This window comes from Elgaria multicarinata, chromosome 3 (genome assembly GCF_023053635.1).
Source record: "Elgaria multicarinata webbii isolate HBS135686 ecotype San Diego chromosome 3, rElgMul1.1.pri, whole genome shotgun sequence".
In the NCBI taxonomy this organism is placed as follows: Eukaryota; Metazoa; Chordata; class Lepidosauria; order Squamata; family Anguidae; genus Elgaria; species Elgaria multicarinata.
The window spans coordinates 39,772,268-39,794,059 of record NC_086173.1 but is presented as its reverse complement, the minus strand read 5'-3'; the positions used below and the strand labels follow the sequence as shown (position 1 = coordinate 39,794,059).

At 37.0% G+C, this 21,792-nt stretch overlaps 1 protein-coding gene across 1 annotated transcript in view; it reads right to left on the bottom strand.

Annotated features, from left to right (window-relative positions):
* CEP112 (centrosomal protein 112) overlaps window positions 1-21,792 on the bottom strand; it is a 286,793-nt gene that overhangs the window by 245,557 nt on the left and 19,444 nt on the right. Inside the window, exons 5-8 of the mRNA XM_063120035.1 lie at window positions 18,681-18,777; window positions 17,972-18,046; window positions 5,764-5,811; window positions 5,591-5,665 (exon numbers count right to left, since the gene is read on the bottom strand). Coding sequence (XP_062976105.1) covers window positions 5,591-5,665; window positions 5,764-5,811; window positions 17,972-18,046; window positions 18,681-18,777 — 295 coding nt within the window. The remainder of the gene's footprint in view (window positions 1-5,590; window positions 5,666-5,763; window positions 5,812-17,971; window positions 18,047-18,680; window positions 18,778-21,792) is intronic.

Sequence of the window (21,792 nt, the reverse complement as noted above, 5' to 3'; positions counted from 1 at the left end):
GGAGCGGGGGGGTCCGTGCACACCCCTATTTAAAAGCATTAAAAGGTTTAATCATCAGTACCATTTTTAAAATAAAAGCGTATTTTCAGACAGTATTATTTGCTGAAGTTATTTGGCATAAATTCCTGAGAACCATTTTTATTAATCTACCTGAGAGCATAGACTTACACCTTAAACCTATAAAGCTCAAAACTAAAACATTATGAGTTAGTGTGCTCAGATGGATTCATAAAAATGACTATAAGGGTTCAATCAGCAGTTGGGGGAACGGGGAGATCATTCCATAATTGGGGACGAGTACCAAGAAGGCCCTCAAAGAACATTGATAGTCTCTTGGCCACATTCCCAACTATTCCTATCATTCCTTTTACTTCCTCCCTCCCCTTGCTTCCTCTCTCTCTCACCTACTGTGTTCCACTGACGGCAAACTGCTCCAAATTCAAACTAATCTCTAACAGGATGCAACAGCACTACATAAATATTGATCTTCACCTCACCAATTAAACCAACTGCACAATCTTATATGTAGATGCCAGTGCCAAGTGGCTAATAGAATTCTTTTCCATGGCATGGATCCAAACATCTCCTATGCAAGCAGGGGGCATCTCTGCTCATTTATGGTGCAGCAAGGGTTTTCTACTCGTTCTAGAGCCCTCCCTATCCCCACCATTTGAAGTGGCCTTTCAAGACTAAAGGGTTTTAGTTGGGAGAGGAGGCTGTGTCAACATACATATGCACTATACATAAATGAAAGTGCCTTCTACAATGCACAACAAAAACTTTGGCTCCAAGTCTATACCCTGGATCCCAAAGTGCCCATCTGTGAAAAGAAAAACTCTTCCAGTCATGGAAGGGCTGTTTCTAACCTAGCAGAAGAATGCTGCATAATAGTATTGATCCCAAATCCAGAGATGTTCTTTCATTTATGCAAACCCTTGTACAAGTCTTTTCAAGACATTTTTATGGCCCACTACAATTTATATGCTAATACCAGTATCTTCCTTATTCACCATGTTGCTCATAATGTAACTGAACTCCTAACATAGTGCAGTAATATACTGAAAGTTGTTTCTGATAACACTTACAGAAGAATTAATTTAAAAGTACTTATTCATAGCCTCCCACACAGTTCTTTGGACCCACACCTATATATGTTCTATAAAATAGAAAAGGTGCCTCATTTATAATGGAACACTTTATGTTGTTGTTCATAAGTCCTTTATAGACCTCAACCATTCATATTATAGACTTAAACATGTCTAATATTATCTCTAGTACTACCCCTTATATTGAGAATAGGATTGCTTTATCCCATACTTTACTCAATAAATGTATTTAAGATATAGAATAGTATCTTTAAAAGCCTAATGTTTATGAACACAGGTGGAGTATTGATGACCAACTGTTTATTTTTATTTTTTATAATTTTAAACTGCACAATAACCCAAGTTCTCTGAGCATTGTAGAATAAATTAAAACATAAAATACAAATGATAAATGAAAACAGCATTAAAAAACAAAATAAAAATCAGCAGTAACGAATAAAAATACCAGCACATAAAACAATGTAGAACTGCAGAAATAAAAATGCAGTGATCTAGAAGCACTAAAGACAGTTGTTAAAATGCCAGGGAGAATAAAAAGGTATTCCCCTGCCTCCCATAAGACTTTAATACAGGTGCTGGAAAGGGCATTCCACAAATGGAGCATCATCAATGAAAATATCCTCTCTTGTAGCCATCCACCGTACCTCTTCTGCACCAGCAGAAGAGCCCCAGATTAGTATCTGGCAGGTAAATATGGGAAGAAATTCTCTTTTGGTAACTTGGATGAAAAAGTTAAAATCAGCATTTTGAATTTGGCTGAATTCCATAATCCACAGAAATGGACTGGTAGAAGACAAAGTATCTGCACATCAGCCAGACCTATTACCAGTCTAGCCACCCTATTTCGGACTAACTGATGTTTCCGGACCATCTCCGGAGATAGCCCTATACATAATGCATTGCAATAACCTGAACAGAAGATTACCAGAGTTGCAAGGCCACATAGGGTTGAAGTTGGTATAACAGTCAAAGCTGATAAAGGCCATCTGAGCCACTGAAGCCACCTGAGCCTTTAGTGCTAAGAGCACCCAAAACTACAAACCCAATCCTTTAGGGCACAGGTAGACAATTCTGGGGGCTCCAGGTGCTGATTTCAACACATGTACTCCGCCTAATTTTCGTGGCAGCAACAGAAAAACAATTTCAAGTTTACCAACAAACTTAGGCAGCAAACCACAACAGCCAAATCCAACTTAAAATCAAAGTTTTAAAGAAAAAATTGACCTATTTAGGCAACCAGCAGTTTGCCACCAAATGTTTTGCTGCTGCCACTGCAGCCACAGGCCATGTGTTACCCACCCCTGCTTTAGGGGAAGTACAACCACCTCAAGAACAGGTTGAATACTACTTAACCAGACAGATGAATCACTCACAGGAAGTATCTCCATCTTGTCTGTATTGTGTCCTGGTTTATTGGCTCTCACCTAGTCCATTACCCTGCCAAAGCACTGTTATGATACCCAAGAATTATTTAGGCAGGTATAACATGTTGAACAAATGCCCATAGAACTACCTAATCTGAGCCTGGTACTCCCTATTCTTCTCTACATTTAAAACTTGTTACCTGTCCCTGAGTACAAGGAAAAGCTATTAAGAGCAAACAGAAAAGTAGGGAAATAGATAACATGATTAAACAAATGGCTATTATATTATGAAATGAGTTTTCCACAGCATGCTTGACTGACAAAGTGGTTTACAATCCATTTTTTCACTGTGTCTATAGCCATACTGTGAAACAGGTAATTAATATTCCCACTGTACCAGTAAACATGATTGAGTGGTAATGATTTTCCTAAGGTAAATCAATAAAGTCTATGGCTGCATAGGGAGTTGAAATGAAGTCTCCCCATTCCATGCCTCCCACCCTACTTACTGGATCACAATGGCTTTCACAGTCTCCAGAAAAAGTGCTGAGCTAGAATATGACCAGCTGTTGGGATTAATGGCAATGGAGGCAACATAATTTGGATCAAGGCCAATAAATGAAACCGGTTCACAGTGCACACCAGTACCCTAAACTAGATATACAAAATAACTTCAATTCAATTATTTCTTGTGGGTGTTGGGGCTCTGGCACATACACCTTCTCTACTTGCAAAAACTGATTGGTGGGAGATCCAGGACAAATAAAAGGAAGTACTTCACAAAGCGCATAGTTAAATTATGGACCACAAGATGTAGCAATGGCCATCAATCTGGATGGCTTCAAAAGGGGGTTGGATAAATTCCTGGAGGCAAAGGCTATCAATGGCTACTAGCCCTAATGGTTGTGTGCTATCTCCAGTATTCGAGGCAATTAGCCTGTGTGCACCAGTTGCTGGGGAACATGGGTGGGAGGGTGCTGTTGCACCATGTCCTGCTTGTTCATCCCTGGCCAATGGCTGGTTGGCCATTGTGTGAACAGAGTGCTGGACTAGATGGACCCTTGGTCTGATCCAGCATGGCACTTCTTAAGTTCTTATGTTCTATTTATTTTGGCTAAGGGACTGTTCCATACAAATACTCATGCCTCTGCATGCACAGCCTTCTAAAATGCCATCCTTCACTATTTCCAGCTCCCAATATCCCATTAATGTTAGACATCTCTGTGTACTTAATCAGATGGGTTTAGTTGAATTATAACTAGCAATTACACAGCTAGTTATTGTACTGCAATAGAAAGGTCCTGATCTGGCACAATGGTGAATTTGTTCTGAGTCATGCTATGTGAGAAAGCTTCAGAACTACTACTGTGCTCCGAGGAAATAATATTTCTTCTAAGTGATCCTGCACTGCTGCTAAGTTACACAAAACAGTTAATCCTGTTACCTTCCTAGCTGCAGGGAACACAAAACTCTCAGCATAAAGTTTTCAAAGCGAAGCAGCCACCCACGTATAGTTGAACTTCATGCATACAGGTATGAATAGATTTTTGCCAGTGAGTTTCTTCCCCAAACTATTCGTTTATGTTCATAATGAAACCACTGTTTTTATTTATATATATATATATATATATATATATATATATATATATAATCTCTTTTATATCTACAAAACAACACTGTCATCTTTTCAGTGGCAATACTGTGCTCAACTGTGCATAGTAAGTATTGACACTTTGGGGTGGGACAGGCAGAAGGTAAACCACAATAAATTCACCATGGGACTGCTTACTACGTATGTCTGTTCATTTTTAGCTAGTTGCCATTTAGTCACATCTTAAACTGCATACCAAACAATATTGTATTTGCAAGCTTCTTATAGAAACCACATACTAAAATACATGTGAGCTATCGGCAGACAACAAAAAATAACTCAGGGTGTGGAGAAGACACAAAACCACAACAAATTTAAGAATAATCTTAGATACAGTATATGAACAGGTTCAGGAGAGGTTTCTTCCTTTAAATGCACACATGTGGTAGAACTGGGATGTTTATTTCAACACCAATATGTCATCTCCGAAAGTAAAGATTTCATTACATGCATGGCTAAAACATCAAAAGGGAGCAGCCACTTTTAATTATTCTATATAATATATTCCAAAAGGGAGCAAGTACTAGAATAGCAGCCACCAGCAAGAACCCAAGAATAACATGGACTCAAAAGTGACTGGGGGGGGAAACATACAAGATGCCTTTTTACTTTTTTAAAAAAAACCAATTGCATTTCTTGATTAAATGTGTGAAGACTCTGGCTACAATTCTGCACAGAGCTATACATAATTAAGCTCTGCAGACTTCAAATAGAACTTATGAACCCACTGCCACGTGCCAAACTGCAAACCTTAAAAACTGCTTACAGTTTTATTTAGAGAAAATAAAAACATGAACACCTAAAAGCAGCTTATATTAACATATAAAATTTGCCAAGTCTTTTATAGAATAAAATAAAACATAAAAATAAAATACTAAATATTCAAATACCACTTTCTGTGATTTAATTCAAAAGATATTTGATGGTACTACTTCTTTAACATCACGTTGACTCTTACTCAACTCCACAGGAGCCCACAGTCACACACGGTGGACTTAGAACATGTTCTGTTATGAGTACCTCCTAAAAACTCAACCATTGAGTGGAGTTTTCCCATGGGATAGAGAAACATATTGTCTGAACTGAGCCAGTATCACCTTTCTGAATCATGTTTGTCGTCATATTTAACAGTTTATCCTGTTCCACCTCAAATATCTTACCTGTCAAAGAAGCCAGAACCCCTGGATCCAAGCCTATATATATATATATATATATATATATATATATATATATATTCTTGTTTTAAATACAGAAACCCCAAATAAATTACCGTATTTCTTCAATTCTAAGACGCACTTTTCCCCCCGTATAAACATCTCTAAAAATGGGATGCATCTTAGAATCACGGTTCTGTCTTAGGGTTTTTTTTTTTTCTGTTGGTGGTACTGAAATTAGTGTTTGTCTTACAATCGAAGAAATACAGTACTTTGAATATTAGCCCCACAGAAAAGGTAAATCAAAAATATTACCTCCTTTTCATGCATACGGAACATAGGTTCATCACGAGAAGTGCTGTTTCTTCCCACATCTATCTTGGGTGACATCTATTGAAAAAATGAAAGTTTGTACTTAGCATCATCTTTGAAGGGAATTCATAACTAGAAAAAAATATTACAAAACCAAATAGGACAACACTACCTACCAATGACAAAGGTATTGGTTTCTCACGTAAATATCTGGGATTTTCTAGCTGGAAAAGAAACAGTAAGAATTTTAATACATAAGCCTTTCTGTTCCTATATTAACAACCAAGAATAAAATTTAGAAGAGTGACTAGATCTAAGATGTCTAATTTAGCTTAAGTGGTCTCCTTTCAGAGGAAAGGTGCTTAACCTTTTCTAAAAGTCTGATCTTTAAGACCACCAGCTGGATTTAAACGTTCAATAACAAAGCTGGCTGAATGGCTTTTGGCAAGACACAACCCCTCAAACTACTTCACGGAGGTGTTGTGGAACTAACTCCCAGCTAAGGTCCATGAAGGAAGAGTGGGATACAAATGCACTAAAAAAATTAAATGATTTGGATGAGAAAAATACATTCTGCTATAGTTGTTACATTGATATCCTGCATTTCCTCCAAGGAGATCAGTGTCCCACCCACATTTGTATCCTCATGATAGGTTAAGCTGATAGGTAGTGAATAGCACCATCACTCAACATACCTGCCTTCTCATGGACTCCAAAGGCCCATGTAGATATATGTAGATATGTAGATATATAGATAAATACACTCATCTTTGTAGGTTAAGCAGCCTAAGAGCCTTTCCTTTCAAAAACACAAACTCCTTTCCTTTCTTAGACTACTACAAGTCTTTAAAAAAATCTTTATTCACCATGAAAATATATATTATAAAAGCATCAATTCCAGTAAATAACTTGGAGGGCAGTACGGAACACACAAAAGCCACTTCCTTTATTATAAAACTACACAATACCAAGAGTTTGTCAGTTTTAGAAGAAATCAACACATCTGTGTAAAAAAAGGCATAGCATTCTACAAACTGGGATAGAAATTGAAGGCAGCAATATATCTTACAACATTTCACATATTTATTGAGCCAAAATGTATTAAACAATATTATTTTAAAGTAATATTGGAATCCCAGCCTGTAATATTTGCAGTTCATTTATCTTTTAAATATCCTGACTTACCATATAAGTTGATTTTGTTTCCTTTCAAAGACATGAAATACTAGATTTTGGCTATTCTCCTAAATACTAGATCTAAAACCCATGGAATCTAGTTTCATGCACCCAAAATGGCTTGGGTTTTATTACTTGAACAGCATCTCTTCCCTCCACATGGCAAATCAATTTTGAAACTGAGGGGACTTTTAAAACCAATCTATAGGTACTTCCAGGTGGGGGTTTTATGGTGTCATTGGCCTGCCTTATTCATGGACATTTTCAGGGAGTCCAGATGAAGTTTTCTTCTTGTGACCCTCCTGAGTATTCTTATAAATTCTGTCTTTTTCCTTAACACAGAAAATCTGTTAGGGAGAAAAAGATGTAACAACTGCACAATACTTTCTGATTGCTAGCACTAGGAGTTCTCTGTCTGGAACCACCCTGTGACAGAGCAAAGCGATCTGCTGTTGAAAAGAAAAAGCTAAAAGCTAAAAATGTGTACTTGCCATGCCACATTCAAGCTCTTGAACATGTTTAAAATACTGGAATCCCAGCCTACAATATTTTCAGTTCATTTATCTTTTAAATATCCCAACTTACCATGTAAGGCAATTTTGTTTCCTTCCTTTCAAAGACATTATTAAATACTGGATTTTAGTCACTCTCATAAATACCAGATTTTGATCATTCTTTCAAAGCATTTGTACCTGTCTCTTCCATTGAAGTACAGCTCATGAGCTGAATCTGATCCACCAAAACTAAGGATGTGGAGCTACATATTACAAAGAGACAATGGCAGCCCCATAAATGAGTTCTTCCCCATGCCTTTGTAACACCTACTTCTACTTCCCCATGTGTTAAGAAAATTAGAATATTCATTTCCCCAACTCCTCCAGTGATAATCAACAATATAGAATAGGAGTATGGAAATACATGACATATTCAAGACATCAGCTACTTGGCCTAGATGTTACAGAAGGGACCCCAGTTCCAATGTCACATTTTGTGTACATGGTCCTGAAACTACTTCAATTAAATACATGAGCTGAGGGTAAATTAATGTATTAAAATCCTGTGGCTATACAGTAATTTTGAACTACATGTTACCTTCCTTTCCATTCAGGCAAGCAAGGGGACATAGTACATGCACATTTTAAAAAGGAAATTTTCTCTAGCAATTTCTTTTAGATGTTCTCAATATACATATGCATACACATTACATATTGATATTTACTTATTTAGTTTCACGTTGTATAACTCACACTTATATAAAAAAAAGTTATTCAAAGCAACAATGTGGCTTTCTATTGATAACAGCAAAATGCCCCTATTACCACTACACTGTACTATCCAAGGACCCGAATGACTCCCATCTATCATGTTTGTTCCATGGCACCAAAATGAACTGAGGACAATTAATGCAACTTAGAGAATGACATGAAAACAGCCCTTTATTTTACAATACGGCAACCCTGCAGGCAGCACTTATCTTTGGTTTTATCTTATTGTATAGCACTTTGACTTAAAAGTGTTTTATAACTATTGAATACAGTCTTAAAACATCTTCCTGATTATATTTCCCTTATGAAGAACTTCAATAGTAAATTTTAGAAATGACTAATACAGAAACAAGCTTTTTGGATTTAATTGTTTTTTTCTCAAACCCCCATCATTCATATAAATGGCACTTAATTTCTTTACAAGTTCTCATTTTTAAAATGAACTATGCCAATAAACACAGTTTATTAGTGCAACTGAAAACTGACAGCTAGTTTGCATATTTTATTCTGCATGAAATGCAATAAATGGGTTCTAAAATAAAGCAAGGCTATAAGTGGGAAAGGTAAACATTATTTGTTTACAAATGGACAAATGTGGCTGAGTCCATGCTCTACACAAAGTCCTGCATTTACCAATTTAGGGAGAGCAGTGCTTTGAAGTTAAATCCTCCCTGTCTGTAACCTTGTGGATTACATTCACTCAAACTGATCTGTAAACATTCTGTATCTGAATACTCATTCCTTTCCTGCTACTCATCTACACCATTTTTCATTTCCCAAGAAATACCACAGTAAAAGACAGTCACAATAAATGCCATCCATTTTTTTTTTAAAAAAAAAAGTGACACAAGCAAACAAAAGTACATAAAATCCTAAAGCATATTCAGCGATTTGAGAAAACGGACATTTTTATATAAAAGAAAAAAATAAAATATGCGGAGTGCAGACACTTGCTTTGGAAGATTTCACTTAGATGTTTTTGGATTTCTTAATCTTTCCAGAATTCTACAGGGCTGCACAAGCAAGCTATTATACCTGAATATACAGAGTAATATTTATACATTTAAGTATATGCATGTGAAAAGTAGTTTAGGGAGGTCTTTTTAAGACATGTTTTAAAATGGGACAAAACATTATAGGACAAAAACCACGGCAAAAAACAAGACAGTATTCGGATGACAGCTAATCACACTTCTAACTGTCGTTAGTGAGGTAAAACAGCCAATCATTCACTCGATGGCCACAGTACAAAGAATTCTACAACTAGTTCCACGCTCCCAAGAAGTGTTTCTTGAATTACAATGCCGTCATCATCTTGTATGGGCAACCATTTTCGAAACTGAGGAGACTTTGGCAAACTATCTTTACAAGGACTTGATTTGCCAAAATAGCTCTTTGGATCCCCTCCTTATATATAGGTTGAGATAAAAAGAAGTACTATTAGACACAACCAATGACTTGTGCTTGCCCAGTGGGATTTTATTATTTATTTTTAAAAAGTAGATCTCCCAAGCTCAAGTCAAAAACTGCTTTTGAAAACCTCCTCCATTTCAAGAGAAGCTATCTGTACAGCACCATGTACATTGATGGTGCTATATAAATAAATAATAATAATAATAATAATATTGATGCAGCATGTTTTCAGTTTCATGGCACTTTGGGTCGAGGCCAAAGATACTTTTTAAAGGCGTGCCTTTGTTTTCCAAGTCTTTTGCCTGTATTTTAAAAATATTTTCTAATAAAATTCCTTTATAATTTTGTTTTGAGGTTTTATTTTTTCAGCATTTATTTTTACACAGAACGGAAAAGGGGTTTCTTATACTCATTTCCAGTATCCATTCTTCTGACAGCATCTTTGCCTTCTGTAGCTATTATAAAAATGGAGACCAGGGCAGTAAGCTTTAGAAGACATGTCCTATTGTTCCACTACACTTCTTTTTTGAAGCACAGATATGAGGAGACCCCAGCAAATGATTCCACTCAGCTATACAGAGCTAAGAGACCTCAAATCTTTTACATTCTGTGTTGGGAGATAGTTTTGCTGCATCCTCCAGAAAAAAAATACCCTGTAGAGCAAACCTCTTCCTGCTTCTCACACAATGCTGGAGGAGCAACCAGATGCTCTTATTTTTAATGGGGATATATGACCAGTAAAACAGGGTTATACTTACTTGTAATACATGTTCAAGTGGCTGTGTGCAGTCACACAACGGGAAATGTGCATGTACAGCCCAACCACAAAACCTTCTAGAACTTCACCAGAATGCAAAAGCATTCCTATCATCTTTCCTCATGTTGAAGGGATGGGGAGCATGTCTATGTCCTTCAGTTCCTTCAATGAGCCATCATAGAAAAATATGGCAACTTTATAGCCTCTACTGGAGGGCAGCTGAGAGTGCTGTGTGACTACACAAAGCCGCTCAAGGAACACCAATTACAGGTAAGTGCAATCCCTTCTTATTCTGTGTGACTTACCAGCAGATGGGAGTAGAAGCTTCATGAAAAGATGGTCTGTAGCACTGCTCTTCCCACAGCTGCCTCTTTCCTTATAATCAAAAATAATGCCCCAATTACATGTTCTTCAATCTATACTTTTTCAAATATCAACTTTTGTTTATGTTACACTTATCATATGGTATGAGCAGATTCCTTTCCAGCATATAATAGAATTAGTGTCTATTTCAGAAAAGTCTGCCAAGCTCTCAAATGTAGGAACAGTACATTGTGGTTTAACAGGTATTCCCATTAACAGATGAAGTCCCAAAAACTGGTATAAAAATACTCTCTTCTCTTATCAGCGATACTGGAATGAAGCATCTGTGTCTTGGTCACATCATGGCAGTCAAGACATGATGGGACATGTTCTGTCTGAACTTGTCTAAGACTCAAATCATCAGTGGACATGGAGGGAATTCACATAGTATCTGAAAAGTATTGCAAAATGACTGTGGGTTCTAAGCAACCAACACTACAACCTCCCTCAACTTTGACTTTTTTAAAGACTATTCTGACTGATTTTTTTCTCTGAGTTTAATCTTAGACTGCCTTATGACCAAATTCAGCAGAAACCTAAGTCATAGTTTTAAGAGCAATAACGCGCCTCCATAAAGCTGACTATTGCAATGCACTTGATGTGAGGCTGCCTTTGAAGCTGTCCAGTAGCTTTATTTAGTCCAAAATGCAGCCAGACTTTTGCCTGGCATCCCCTTGTAAGAACATATAACTGATCCTTTGTCACTTTCATTGGCAACCTACTTGGTTCTGGACCCAATTCAAAGTGCTGCTTTTGGTCTTTAGACCCTTAAATCAGGTATGAGGAAACAGTCACCCTCCATATGTTGTTATTGTTATTCACAAAAACTACATACCACCCCTTAGTTGAAGTTTTCTGGGCAGAATACAAAGATTAAAAACATTGAACATTTAAAAACCAATATACACGATTTAACACCATAAAAAGCATAAAAACAGACTACATACCAACAGGGGCTGGGACAGGCAGTACCTCCAACTCCTATCAGTCCCAGGAAGCATGACAATGGCAAGAGATTATAGGAGTTGTAGTGCAATAATATCTAGAGGACCATAAGTTCCTCACCCTTGCCCTAGATAGTCCTGTAACAGATTTCCTTAAGGGCCACCTTCTCCCACATAAGCCCATCTAAGCATTAAGATAAAGTTCCAAGGCCCTGCTCCTGGTACCATCTCAAGATGTGTGTCGGATATGCTTCAGACCCTGGTTTTCTTCTGAGATGCTGCCAGAATCTAGAATACTCTTCTCTCCCGCCCTGCCCCCAGAATCTTTTTTCTCTTTCATCATAAGCTGAAAATATTTTTATTTCACCGGGCTTCCAGTGTGCAATTTTAAATCTGATCATACAGTGACCCTGTTCAGATCACATGCTAAGTCCCAGTGTTTATGCATTTTGAGCTAAACATTTAATAGGTCCGGATGATGAGTTCTTGTCATTTTCTGATTTATGTGTTAAATATAATTTACCTACTATGGCTGAACGGCAATTCTTGGAACTGCAACACTTGCTGGAATCTAGGTTCCATCTGACCACTTTTACAGCTTCAGAGCCTCCATTACTGCTGGAATTACTTAGCAGTTCAACAGCCATGTGGGACTATGATCCATATTTATAAGTACTTAATAACAGTAAATAAATATGATACCCAAGGTCTAAGACAGGAATAAAGTTGAGAATTGGAGTGCCTTATTTTGCCTAATCAATGGATTGTTGTCTTAGTGTCTTTGTATGACATTTCCACTGATCTTAGGTTACGCCTTATTCAGCAAAAAAAATTGTTTCGGGTGTATTGGACTCCACAACGCCTCTTTAATAAGGGTCTGTCTAATTTGCACAATTATTGGAGATGTAACACACATAATGCTTCTTTTATTCATGTTTTGGCAATACTCAATAGTTGCCCCCTTTTGTGAGATCATAATAAGGCTAAATTTTGTACTGAATCAGTCTTTAATATGAAATTATGTGCTTGTCCTCCTAAACTACCCACCAGTTTCTTCAAAATTAATGCATGATCAACGCAAATGGATTTTCCGAGCCCTTATGACAGCTAAAAGAATATTTTGTTGAAAGAATAAATGTTCACCTTCCATAATGCAATGGAGTGAGGATTTAATGCTATCAAGATTTGAATGGGTGGTATAGAGGCACCACTTGTGAGTGGATAAATACATGGATATATGGTCTGCTTTTTTTGAAACCTATGCATAACTCTTCCTTTTGTTAAAAAAAATGAATGGTGTACCTGATGAAAAAAATGACATTCCTATGCATGTAATGTTTGTTCCTTATTTCAATTCTTCAACTTCAACACTGCTAGAATTACGTGGTTCAGAAGAACAATGAAACCAGACGCATATTGGAGAGCCCTCACTTTGAATATAACATTACAAATCTACCTACCAAACACAATGAAGAGATTTGTAGCACTTGAAAAATAAATACATTTATTGTGCCATATGCTTTCAAGACCATTTCGTAAGATACAGAATTTTATGTTTTTATTTATTTACTGCATTTATATCACAAGGTGGCTATAGTAACCCACCCCTCACAAGAACTTCATGAGGTAAATTAGGTTGAGAGATACTGACTGGCCCAAGTTAACTCAGCGAGCCTCATGGCTGAATAGAGATATGAATTCAGGTCTTCCTGACCTCCATAAATAGAGAAAGTTGGGTGGGTGGGCAATCAGAGAGTGGGTGTATGTGTATGCAAATATGCATACACACACTTTGACTGGCCACACACACACCCTGTGAGAAGTAAAGAATAGTAAAGTTAGATCCAAAGACAAACAAAGAGGCAGCAGCACGTGTCATATTACAAGATCCAAAATTCTGTCTCTGTCTCACACATGCATACACACACACACACACACACACACACACACACACACACAGAGAGAGAGAGAGGTAGTGCGCATGTCAAGCTGGCCTTCAGACTGAAACTTAATTTAATTCAGTATCTTAATTTATTGGGAAGATACCAAATTATGCTTTATTTTGCATTTTTCTATGTGTGTTTGTTGCCACCCCCGCTTAAATGTAAGACCCAACAAACTGTAGGGACTATCCTTAATTTTACTCCCATTAGAAGGGTATCAGAAATATTTTACACCATCACTTAGCACAAAAATATTTGAATCCCACAGAGACTATAGAAAGAATTGGGATTCTAAAAAAGATGCACTAAGTAACTTAACTCAAAATAACTGCAGCCTATGTATAAAATTCTTCCAAAAATCAGTAACACAGTTGCTTCTCACCAGGCATTACTAATTCACATTCTAGGCACTAAATCTAATCTGCAACAGCCCCATATCTATTTAGATATAAGTTAATAAAAGCTTAAAAAGAGACACTATTCAAAAATATTCAAATGTCAACTTGCATTAGAGTTCCAATTATTAAAGGCAAAATTTATCAAGATCAAAAGGCTATTGCTTTCCAAAATGTAGTAAAACAGGACTAGAATATAAATAGCTGAAATAAAATCATAGGACAATTCCAGCACACTTGAAAATATAAGAGGCAAACATTGCTTCACTCTATAAAAACACCAATCGGTGAAGTCAATCTACACAATACTGTATATCAAAATGTGTAGTATAGGCCATTTCATGAGCTCAATTTACAGCTAAGTTGTAACATTGTTCATAATCATGGGTGTCACAGCATTTCTAACCCACAGAACTGAGCAAGAATTGAACTTGTTAGGACAATTATGCAGTTTCTGGAAAGGCCCTCAAAACATGAATTCAAGGAATTTGGAAAAGTCAATTTTTACCCACACCAGGCTCATGCTGGCTGAGCAAAGGGATGATCAAAGTATATTAGATGATAACTAAAATCATACCTTATAATCTGAGAATGAGTGGAGAATCTAACATGGATTGGTGGACATGAGAACTAAAAACAAAACCTCCCTTCCTTGAAAAATGTAATTGTAAAGACAAAGCTAAGATTTCTAAAAGTAGCCTCAACCTTATGAACAACATTCATTACTGCTTCATTGATGACTGAGATAAAGGTATGCCGGCTTTCAGGAAAAATCTAGTCATGAATAAATTCTTAAAGCTGAACCAAATTTTCACTTGCCAACATGTTTGAAAATGCCCATAATACTTCCTACCACCAATTTTTTAAATTATGCCTCTGTGCAGCCATCATTCCACTTATCCGCTGCAGTAGTGATGCACAATTTTGCACACCTCTATCATGTATCCCCTTACTTTAATTTTTCCTAAGTTAAAAAGTCCCAGAAGTTGTAACCTTTCCTCATATAGGAGTTTCTCCAGCCCCTTGATCATTTTACTTGCCCTTTTCTACTCCTTGTCTAGCTCTACAATATCCTTTTTGAGGTGCAGTGACCAGACCTGTACACTGTATTGCAAGTGTGGCCACACCACAGATTTGTATAAGGGCAATAAGATATTGGCAGTTTTATTTTCATTAACTGTTCTAATTATGCACAACATGGATTGTGCCTTTTTCTTAGCAGCTGCATACTGGATCAATATTTTCATTGAGCTGTCCACCACAACCCCAAGCTTTTTTGGTTGGTCACTGCTAACTCAGATACCATCAAATTATACATAATGTTGTGATAATTTGCCCTGATGTGCATCACTTTACATTTGCGTACACTGAGCATATTTGCAATTTTAATGTCCCTTCTCCCAGTCTGAAGTTATCCTTTTGGAGCTCTTTACAATGCTGTTTGTTTGTTTTAAACACCCTGTCATCAATAAACTTGACAACTTCACTTCTCACTCCTAATTCCAGATGTTTTATGAACTAGTTAAAAAGCACTGATCCTAGTACAGATCCTTATGGGGCCTAAAGTTTATGTCCCTCTTCTGGCAGAATTGACCATTTATTCTGTTTTCTTTTCTTTAACCAGATATCAAGCCATAAGAGGACATCTCTTATTTCATAACTTCTAGGATATTTCAGGCAACACATTAGGAACCCAGGTCTAGAGAGCCCAGTATAGCGCTTTCATGCACTTGTCAGCCAAGTATTTTTTCTTCCACAGAAAGCTGGTATAACATGGGGTCAGAAGAGGAAATCAGGAACACTAAACAAATAGGAGCACTTGAAGGTAATAAGCTACAGACAAACTTGAAGCTTTTAAGGAGTAAAAATATATGGGTTGTTGTTTTTAACAGTCACTGACTTTTCAAATTCAAGTTGAAGACATATGGACTTTTTAGAGATTACTTTATTAATTTGAATATTTTTCTTTTAGATTCAGAAACGGGCAACCAAAATCAATCAGCAGGCTAGAGCACCTTCCTGACAAAAGGCAACTTATCAGTTTAGAAAAAAGTGATTATCGGGGGAGGGAGAAGAGACAAAAGATCAAGGCTTATAAAATTATGCATGGTGTCGTTAAAGTGGGGAGAGTGAAGTTTTTTCTCATCTCTGATAATACTAGATCTTGGAAGATCCTATGAAACTGATTAGCAAGAAATTCAGGAAGCACAATAGTCATCATTAATTTATGGAATTTGCTACAGCTGGATGTGGCAATAGCCTCTTCTTTGATAATTTTAAAAGGGGATTCGATAAATTCATAGAAGATAGATGTACTGCTTGTGGGTTTTCGAGAGGCATCTGGTTAGACACATGGAAGACGGGATACTGGACTTGATGGACCTTTTATGTGATCTGTTTGTGTACTTAGGTAAAAATTACAAGGGAGAAGAGAAAAATTGTGCTTTTGATTCATTCAATTTAGTAGTGTTACTTACTGTATTATGATCCATGGCACAGTTGCTTAGTTCCCTTTTTGGATTCAAGTGTTGGGAACAGGGGATTTATGCCATAGAATGGACTAGCAGTGAAACATTGGTTCACAAGCAGGCCTATTTTTCCTTGAGGGCAGGAAGTTTTTGCTGCCTAAAGTCTGAGATGGAGACAGTCATGCTGACAAAGCTGTGTCCAAGTTGTGGAACGATGGACAGTATGAGAGGTTACAATGTTTGTTACTCCATGAGTCCAGAATGTTCTCGTAAATCCTGAGAAGTGCTGAGGTAACATCAGCTGCCTAAAACACTTAGAGAAAATAATGTTTTTGCAGGTTTCTGCACACCCAATATGTCTGTCACCAATCCAAACCCAAATTTCTAATTGGCAACTGAAAGGAAGGAAAAAGGCCAATCAGAAGGCAGGAAAGTTTAAGGGAGTCAGTGAATCAAAAAGAGACTGAATCCTAGAAGAGAAACTTTGCTCACTTCTTTTTTTTTCCTTTTTACATAGGTCTAGTTTTGCTAGCAGATTTTTGCTAGTTTGGGGAACTTTTGAGCATGTTTGCCTTCTTTTTGAGAGAATAGATACTTTCTTACTTGGACTATATCCTTTCTTTAGAGTTTAAGGCTGCAGGTAGCCATTTCTGAACTAGGTTCTTGCTTAGCTCCTGAGCGGTTTGGCTTGATTCAGTTATTCTCCGTATTTTATTTTACTGATTGGTGAGTCTTGAATTTCAGCACCGTCTATTCACCACCGTTATATTCACTTCCTATTTGGATTAATTTTCTTATCTGGACTTTGCTGTTATACCTTGGACTCTAGGAGAGCTCTCTTTCAATTTTCCTCTGGGTCCACAAAAGTGTGTTCTCTGCTTGAGATAGGTAGCTATAATTTTCCTGTTGTTTTTTTCTTTTTTAAAAAAGGTTTAGACTACACTGCTATATAGTTGAAAGCTTTAAACATTGCATTTAACTAGTTTAGACTGACAGAAGTCAAGTAACAATGCAAAACGCTGCTAGCTGAGCTAATATAACTTCTGTATGTCATAGCAGTCCCCAGCTAGATGTTTTCCTAACATTCTTTTCTAACAGGCCTTAGCAAGAGTTAAACCGTAGTTGACTTTGCATGGTCTAAACTTTGTATGTAACTTGTGTGGTTCGTTTGTACAAATATATTTTCTTTGTAATCATTGCAAGTTTCACATTCTACTTCTGCATGTGATTCTTTTGCATTTACTTTCCTCAATAAACCATTCGTATTTTAAAAGACTTCCTGTGTGGCATGTTTTCATTTGTTTAATAAGTTAAAGAGCATTCATTGTATTCCTGCTTAAGTTTTAAAATATATTTTCAAACGTACTGAACTTTTAAATAGCCTTAAGTAACTGCTGGTTTCTCTCACCAATTGGGAAACAGTCAGAACCTCATTTTCAGGCAACATTTCTAGAGAAAACAAGGTGTCTCCATATCAGCTTACTTTGAGATGTCCAAAACTCTTGGTTATCTCTGAAAATCTCAGGATTCATTCTAATTTCTTTACAGACTTTAAAAACGGCTCTTAGCAAAGATCTTAGTGACCATACTGAATGCTGAGGCTAATTTCCAACCCATTTTATTCTGAAGTCAGCATATTAAAGAAATGTGTTTGGTTTACCCCAAGATTCCAACTGTTGAGACGAGCTTCAAGGTCACTGTCATCGAAAGAAATTTTTTTTGCATGGCGATCTTCCTGGAATATTCAATATTCAGATGGAATATTGTAACAATACATATGGACAAACAATAAAGGTAAGATTTTAAGAGAAAAAATAATTCCCTCCCGTGTGGAAAATTTATTTTTGACAAAATCTGCTGCTTTTCTAACTACAGTTCAAGTAGGTTCTCATACAGAAATGCAGTTCATTAACCCAAGTAACCAAAAGTCACAACAAATTTTGAGACGTTCAAACTTCTTCAGGAGAATATTGGCTATGTATTATGCAAGACTTTGGAAATAAATTCCTGAACTAGAACATCTCTACATTGTTGAAAGTTCTAAACATTTGCTTCTACTCTATGAAAGTTATCAAAAAGCCTGCATTACAGAGTGCTTAGCCTCTCCTCCCATTTGTCATACTATGTTGGTACAGGCTAACATAAATGATCCAAAAGGGACTCCTTCAAACTTCAATTACTACCATACAGCTCAAAAACTTGAACTGCAAATTAGTTTATATGATTGACAGAAAAAAATCGCCTAGTCCACTTTTGTACTTCTAATTTCTTGTGTGTGAGGTTCATGTGTCCCAGCATAAGAACTGAGCATTAAAACATAAAATTTCAAACAAAATATGTAATCTTAAATTTAAACTTTAAAATCTTACTGGTATCTTTGAAGAAAAGTTCTCATCTTCTGACAGATGTGGTGGACTCATAGAATGTGACTTTAGTGCTAGTTTTCCATTGTAATTATATTGTTCCCTATTGGAAGTAAAAATAAATAAATCAGAATATAGTAAAAATCCTGTGTGGCCTTAAAAGCTACTGGACATTTATTTGTTCATTTATATTTATATCTTATCTTTCCACTTGAAGAATGCTCAAGGCCATGTGCAATTTAGAAAAATAAAAAACAGTATTATAATAAGATAGTCATGAAACATAACAAACCAATTAAAACAGTAAGACAATACCAACAATAAAAATAGCAGCAGCTGCCATCTGAACCTCCAGGGAGAGTAACTTTCTAAGCAGAAGTTGTTCTATAATGCTGATACTTCTAAACATTTGCTTCCAAGAATTGTGATGCCATCATAAGAGAAAATTCCCCAACACCCACAGCTTTCACTTAACAAGAATGAGGAATATTGTTTAGGGCTTCCCCTGCTGGTCAAATATGGGGATAAGAGCTTTCATGGAAGTTAGAAGAAGGTTAAAATCATACTTCAGCATGCCCAAGGAAAATCTGTGCTGTTATATGACATTACAATTGAAAAATCTTTAGATAGACTGACTTACACCCCCCCCCCAAAAAAAGCCTATGCCACAAAATAAGCCCCAACATGAATCATAGCCAACACATTTTATAAGACAGAGGTAAAACTGCAAGAAAGAGGTAAGAGTAACATTAACAAGGCAATAGTTAAGATATCCTTACTTTATGGATACTTTATGGATTTTGTTCACCATCAGTTTTCTGAAACTACCTCAGAAAGTTCATGAACACTGCTTGACAGCACAAGATGCCAACTTTTATGGTATTCAACCCTAATGAGTAGTTTATGAGTATGCCACTTGAAGATCAAACTGTAGAAATGTATCCTCCAAGGTGCAAATAATGGGCAGTATCCAATGGTAACATTCCACGAACTCAACCGTTCTTATTCTCCTTGATCTAACTGCAGCCTTTGACACAGTTGATCATGATCTTCTCTTAGATTCCCTTCATGACCTTGGATTTTGTGGCTCTGTCTATAACTGGTTTGCCTCCTATCTAGAGGGTCGCTCTTTCAGCGTGTTGGCTAATGGCAGCTCGTCTTCCTCCTTTCCCCTTTCAGTAGGGGTTCCGCAAGGCTCGGTGCTTGGCCCGTTGTTGTTTTCCTTATACATGTTGCCCTTGGGCAAGCTTATTCAATCTCATGGCCTCCAATATCATCTGTACGCCGATGATACACAACTATATCTGTCATCTCCGGAACTTTCTCCTGATGTTCACGATCGTATCTCGGCATGTCTTTCAGATATCTCAGCTTGGCTGCTTCATCGTCGCTTGAAACTTAACATGGCAAAGACTGAATTGCTTGTTTTTCCTCCTAAACCTTCTCCTCATCTCTCATTCTTTCTTATTGTCAATGATGTTACGCTTACTCCGGTCAAGGAAGCTCGTAGCCTTGGCTTTATATTCGACTCCTCGCTCTCCTTTATTCCTCATATTGAGGCAGTAGCTAAATCTTGTCGATTTTTCCTGTATAATATTGCCAGGATTCGATCATTTTTGTCTGTCTCTTCTGCCAAAACGCTTGTTCATGCACTGGTTATTTCACGGTTGGACTACTGCAACCTTCTTCTCTCTGGCCTTCCTTCTTCTCACATCAGTCCGTTGGTTTCTGTTCACCACTCTGCCGCAAAGATCATCTTCTTGGCTCGCCGCTCCGACCATGTTACTCCGCTTCTGAAATCTCTTCATTGGCTTCCAATTCACTTCAGAATCCAATATAAACTTCTCCTGTTAACCTTCAAAGCTTTTCACGGTCTAGCTCCTTCCTATCTCTCCTCTCTCATCTCACACTATTGCCCCGCTCGTGCTCTTCGCTCCTCTGATGCCATGTTTCTCGCCTGCCCAAAGGCCTCTACTTCCCTTGCTCGGCTTCGTCCATTCTCTTCTGCTGCCCCTTACGCCTGGAACGCTCTTCCAGAACATTTGAGAACTACAAGTTCAACCGCAGCTTTTAAAGCTCAACTAAAAACTTTTCTTTTTCCTAAAGCTTTTAAAACTTGATGTTGTGCAGACTTCTACTGTTACTTTCTACTGTTAGTTTTACCCTACCCTGTGCCTGCTTACCCTACCCTGTACCTGTTTGCATTCTCTTCCCCTCCTTATTGTTTTACTATGATTTTATTAGATTGTAAGCCTATGCGGCAGGGTCTTGCTATTTACTGTTTTACTCTGTACAGCACAATGTACACTGATGGTGCTATATAAATAAATAAATAATAATAATAATAATAATAATAGCAGACCTCCACTGAATCTTTCCATTGCGGAAGCAGTGCAACTGGTCTGAGCAGTTGCTCAACTAGATGCACAGCGTATTGCAAAATGGGTGCAAGCAGTTGCATAACCGATTGCACAATGCTTTGCACAAGTATTATGCAAAGCCACCTATGCAACCACACTTCAGAAAAGGTAACTTTAATTGAATTCTTCTCTTGCACATAGTCCAGAAACTAGTTTCTACTAGCACAACATCACGTGCACTAAAAAAATGACACAGTTGGATACTGCCCCATGGGTCAAATCACCATTTCTATTGCAGTTCAGCTAAACGGAACGGACAAAAAAAAAGCCAAACTATACTAGATGGCACGTCATTTGTTTTCCTAGTACTATAAACATATTTTGATTCAAACTAATACCAGTGCTGTGTTGTCCTTTCTCTTTTGTCCATCACTTTTAATTTTTTTCAGGATAAAATACAGAATTCTACCAATAGTTCACACTTCCCAAAAAGTGTGGTTGCCATTTTCACTACTTTTTTTAGAACTGACTCTTTTAAAAGTACTACAAAATACATTTGGAGGGACAGATATTACTAAAGAATATAATATACTATCTACATAGCAACCTTCTTACTAAAAAAAAAAAAAACCTAACATTTTTAACAAGGATGGCAGAAGAGCTGTGAAGAAGATAGTAAGCAAATATCCTATCTGGTTGAATAATAGATGAAAAAAAGCCAACACTGTTTAATATTTCATTAATGTTTAATTTTTAAA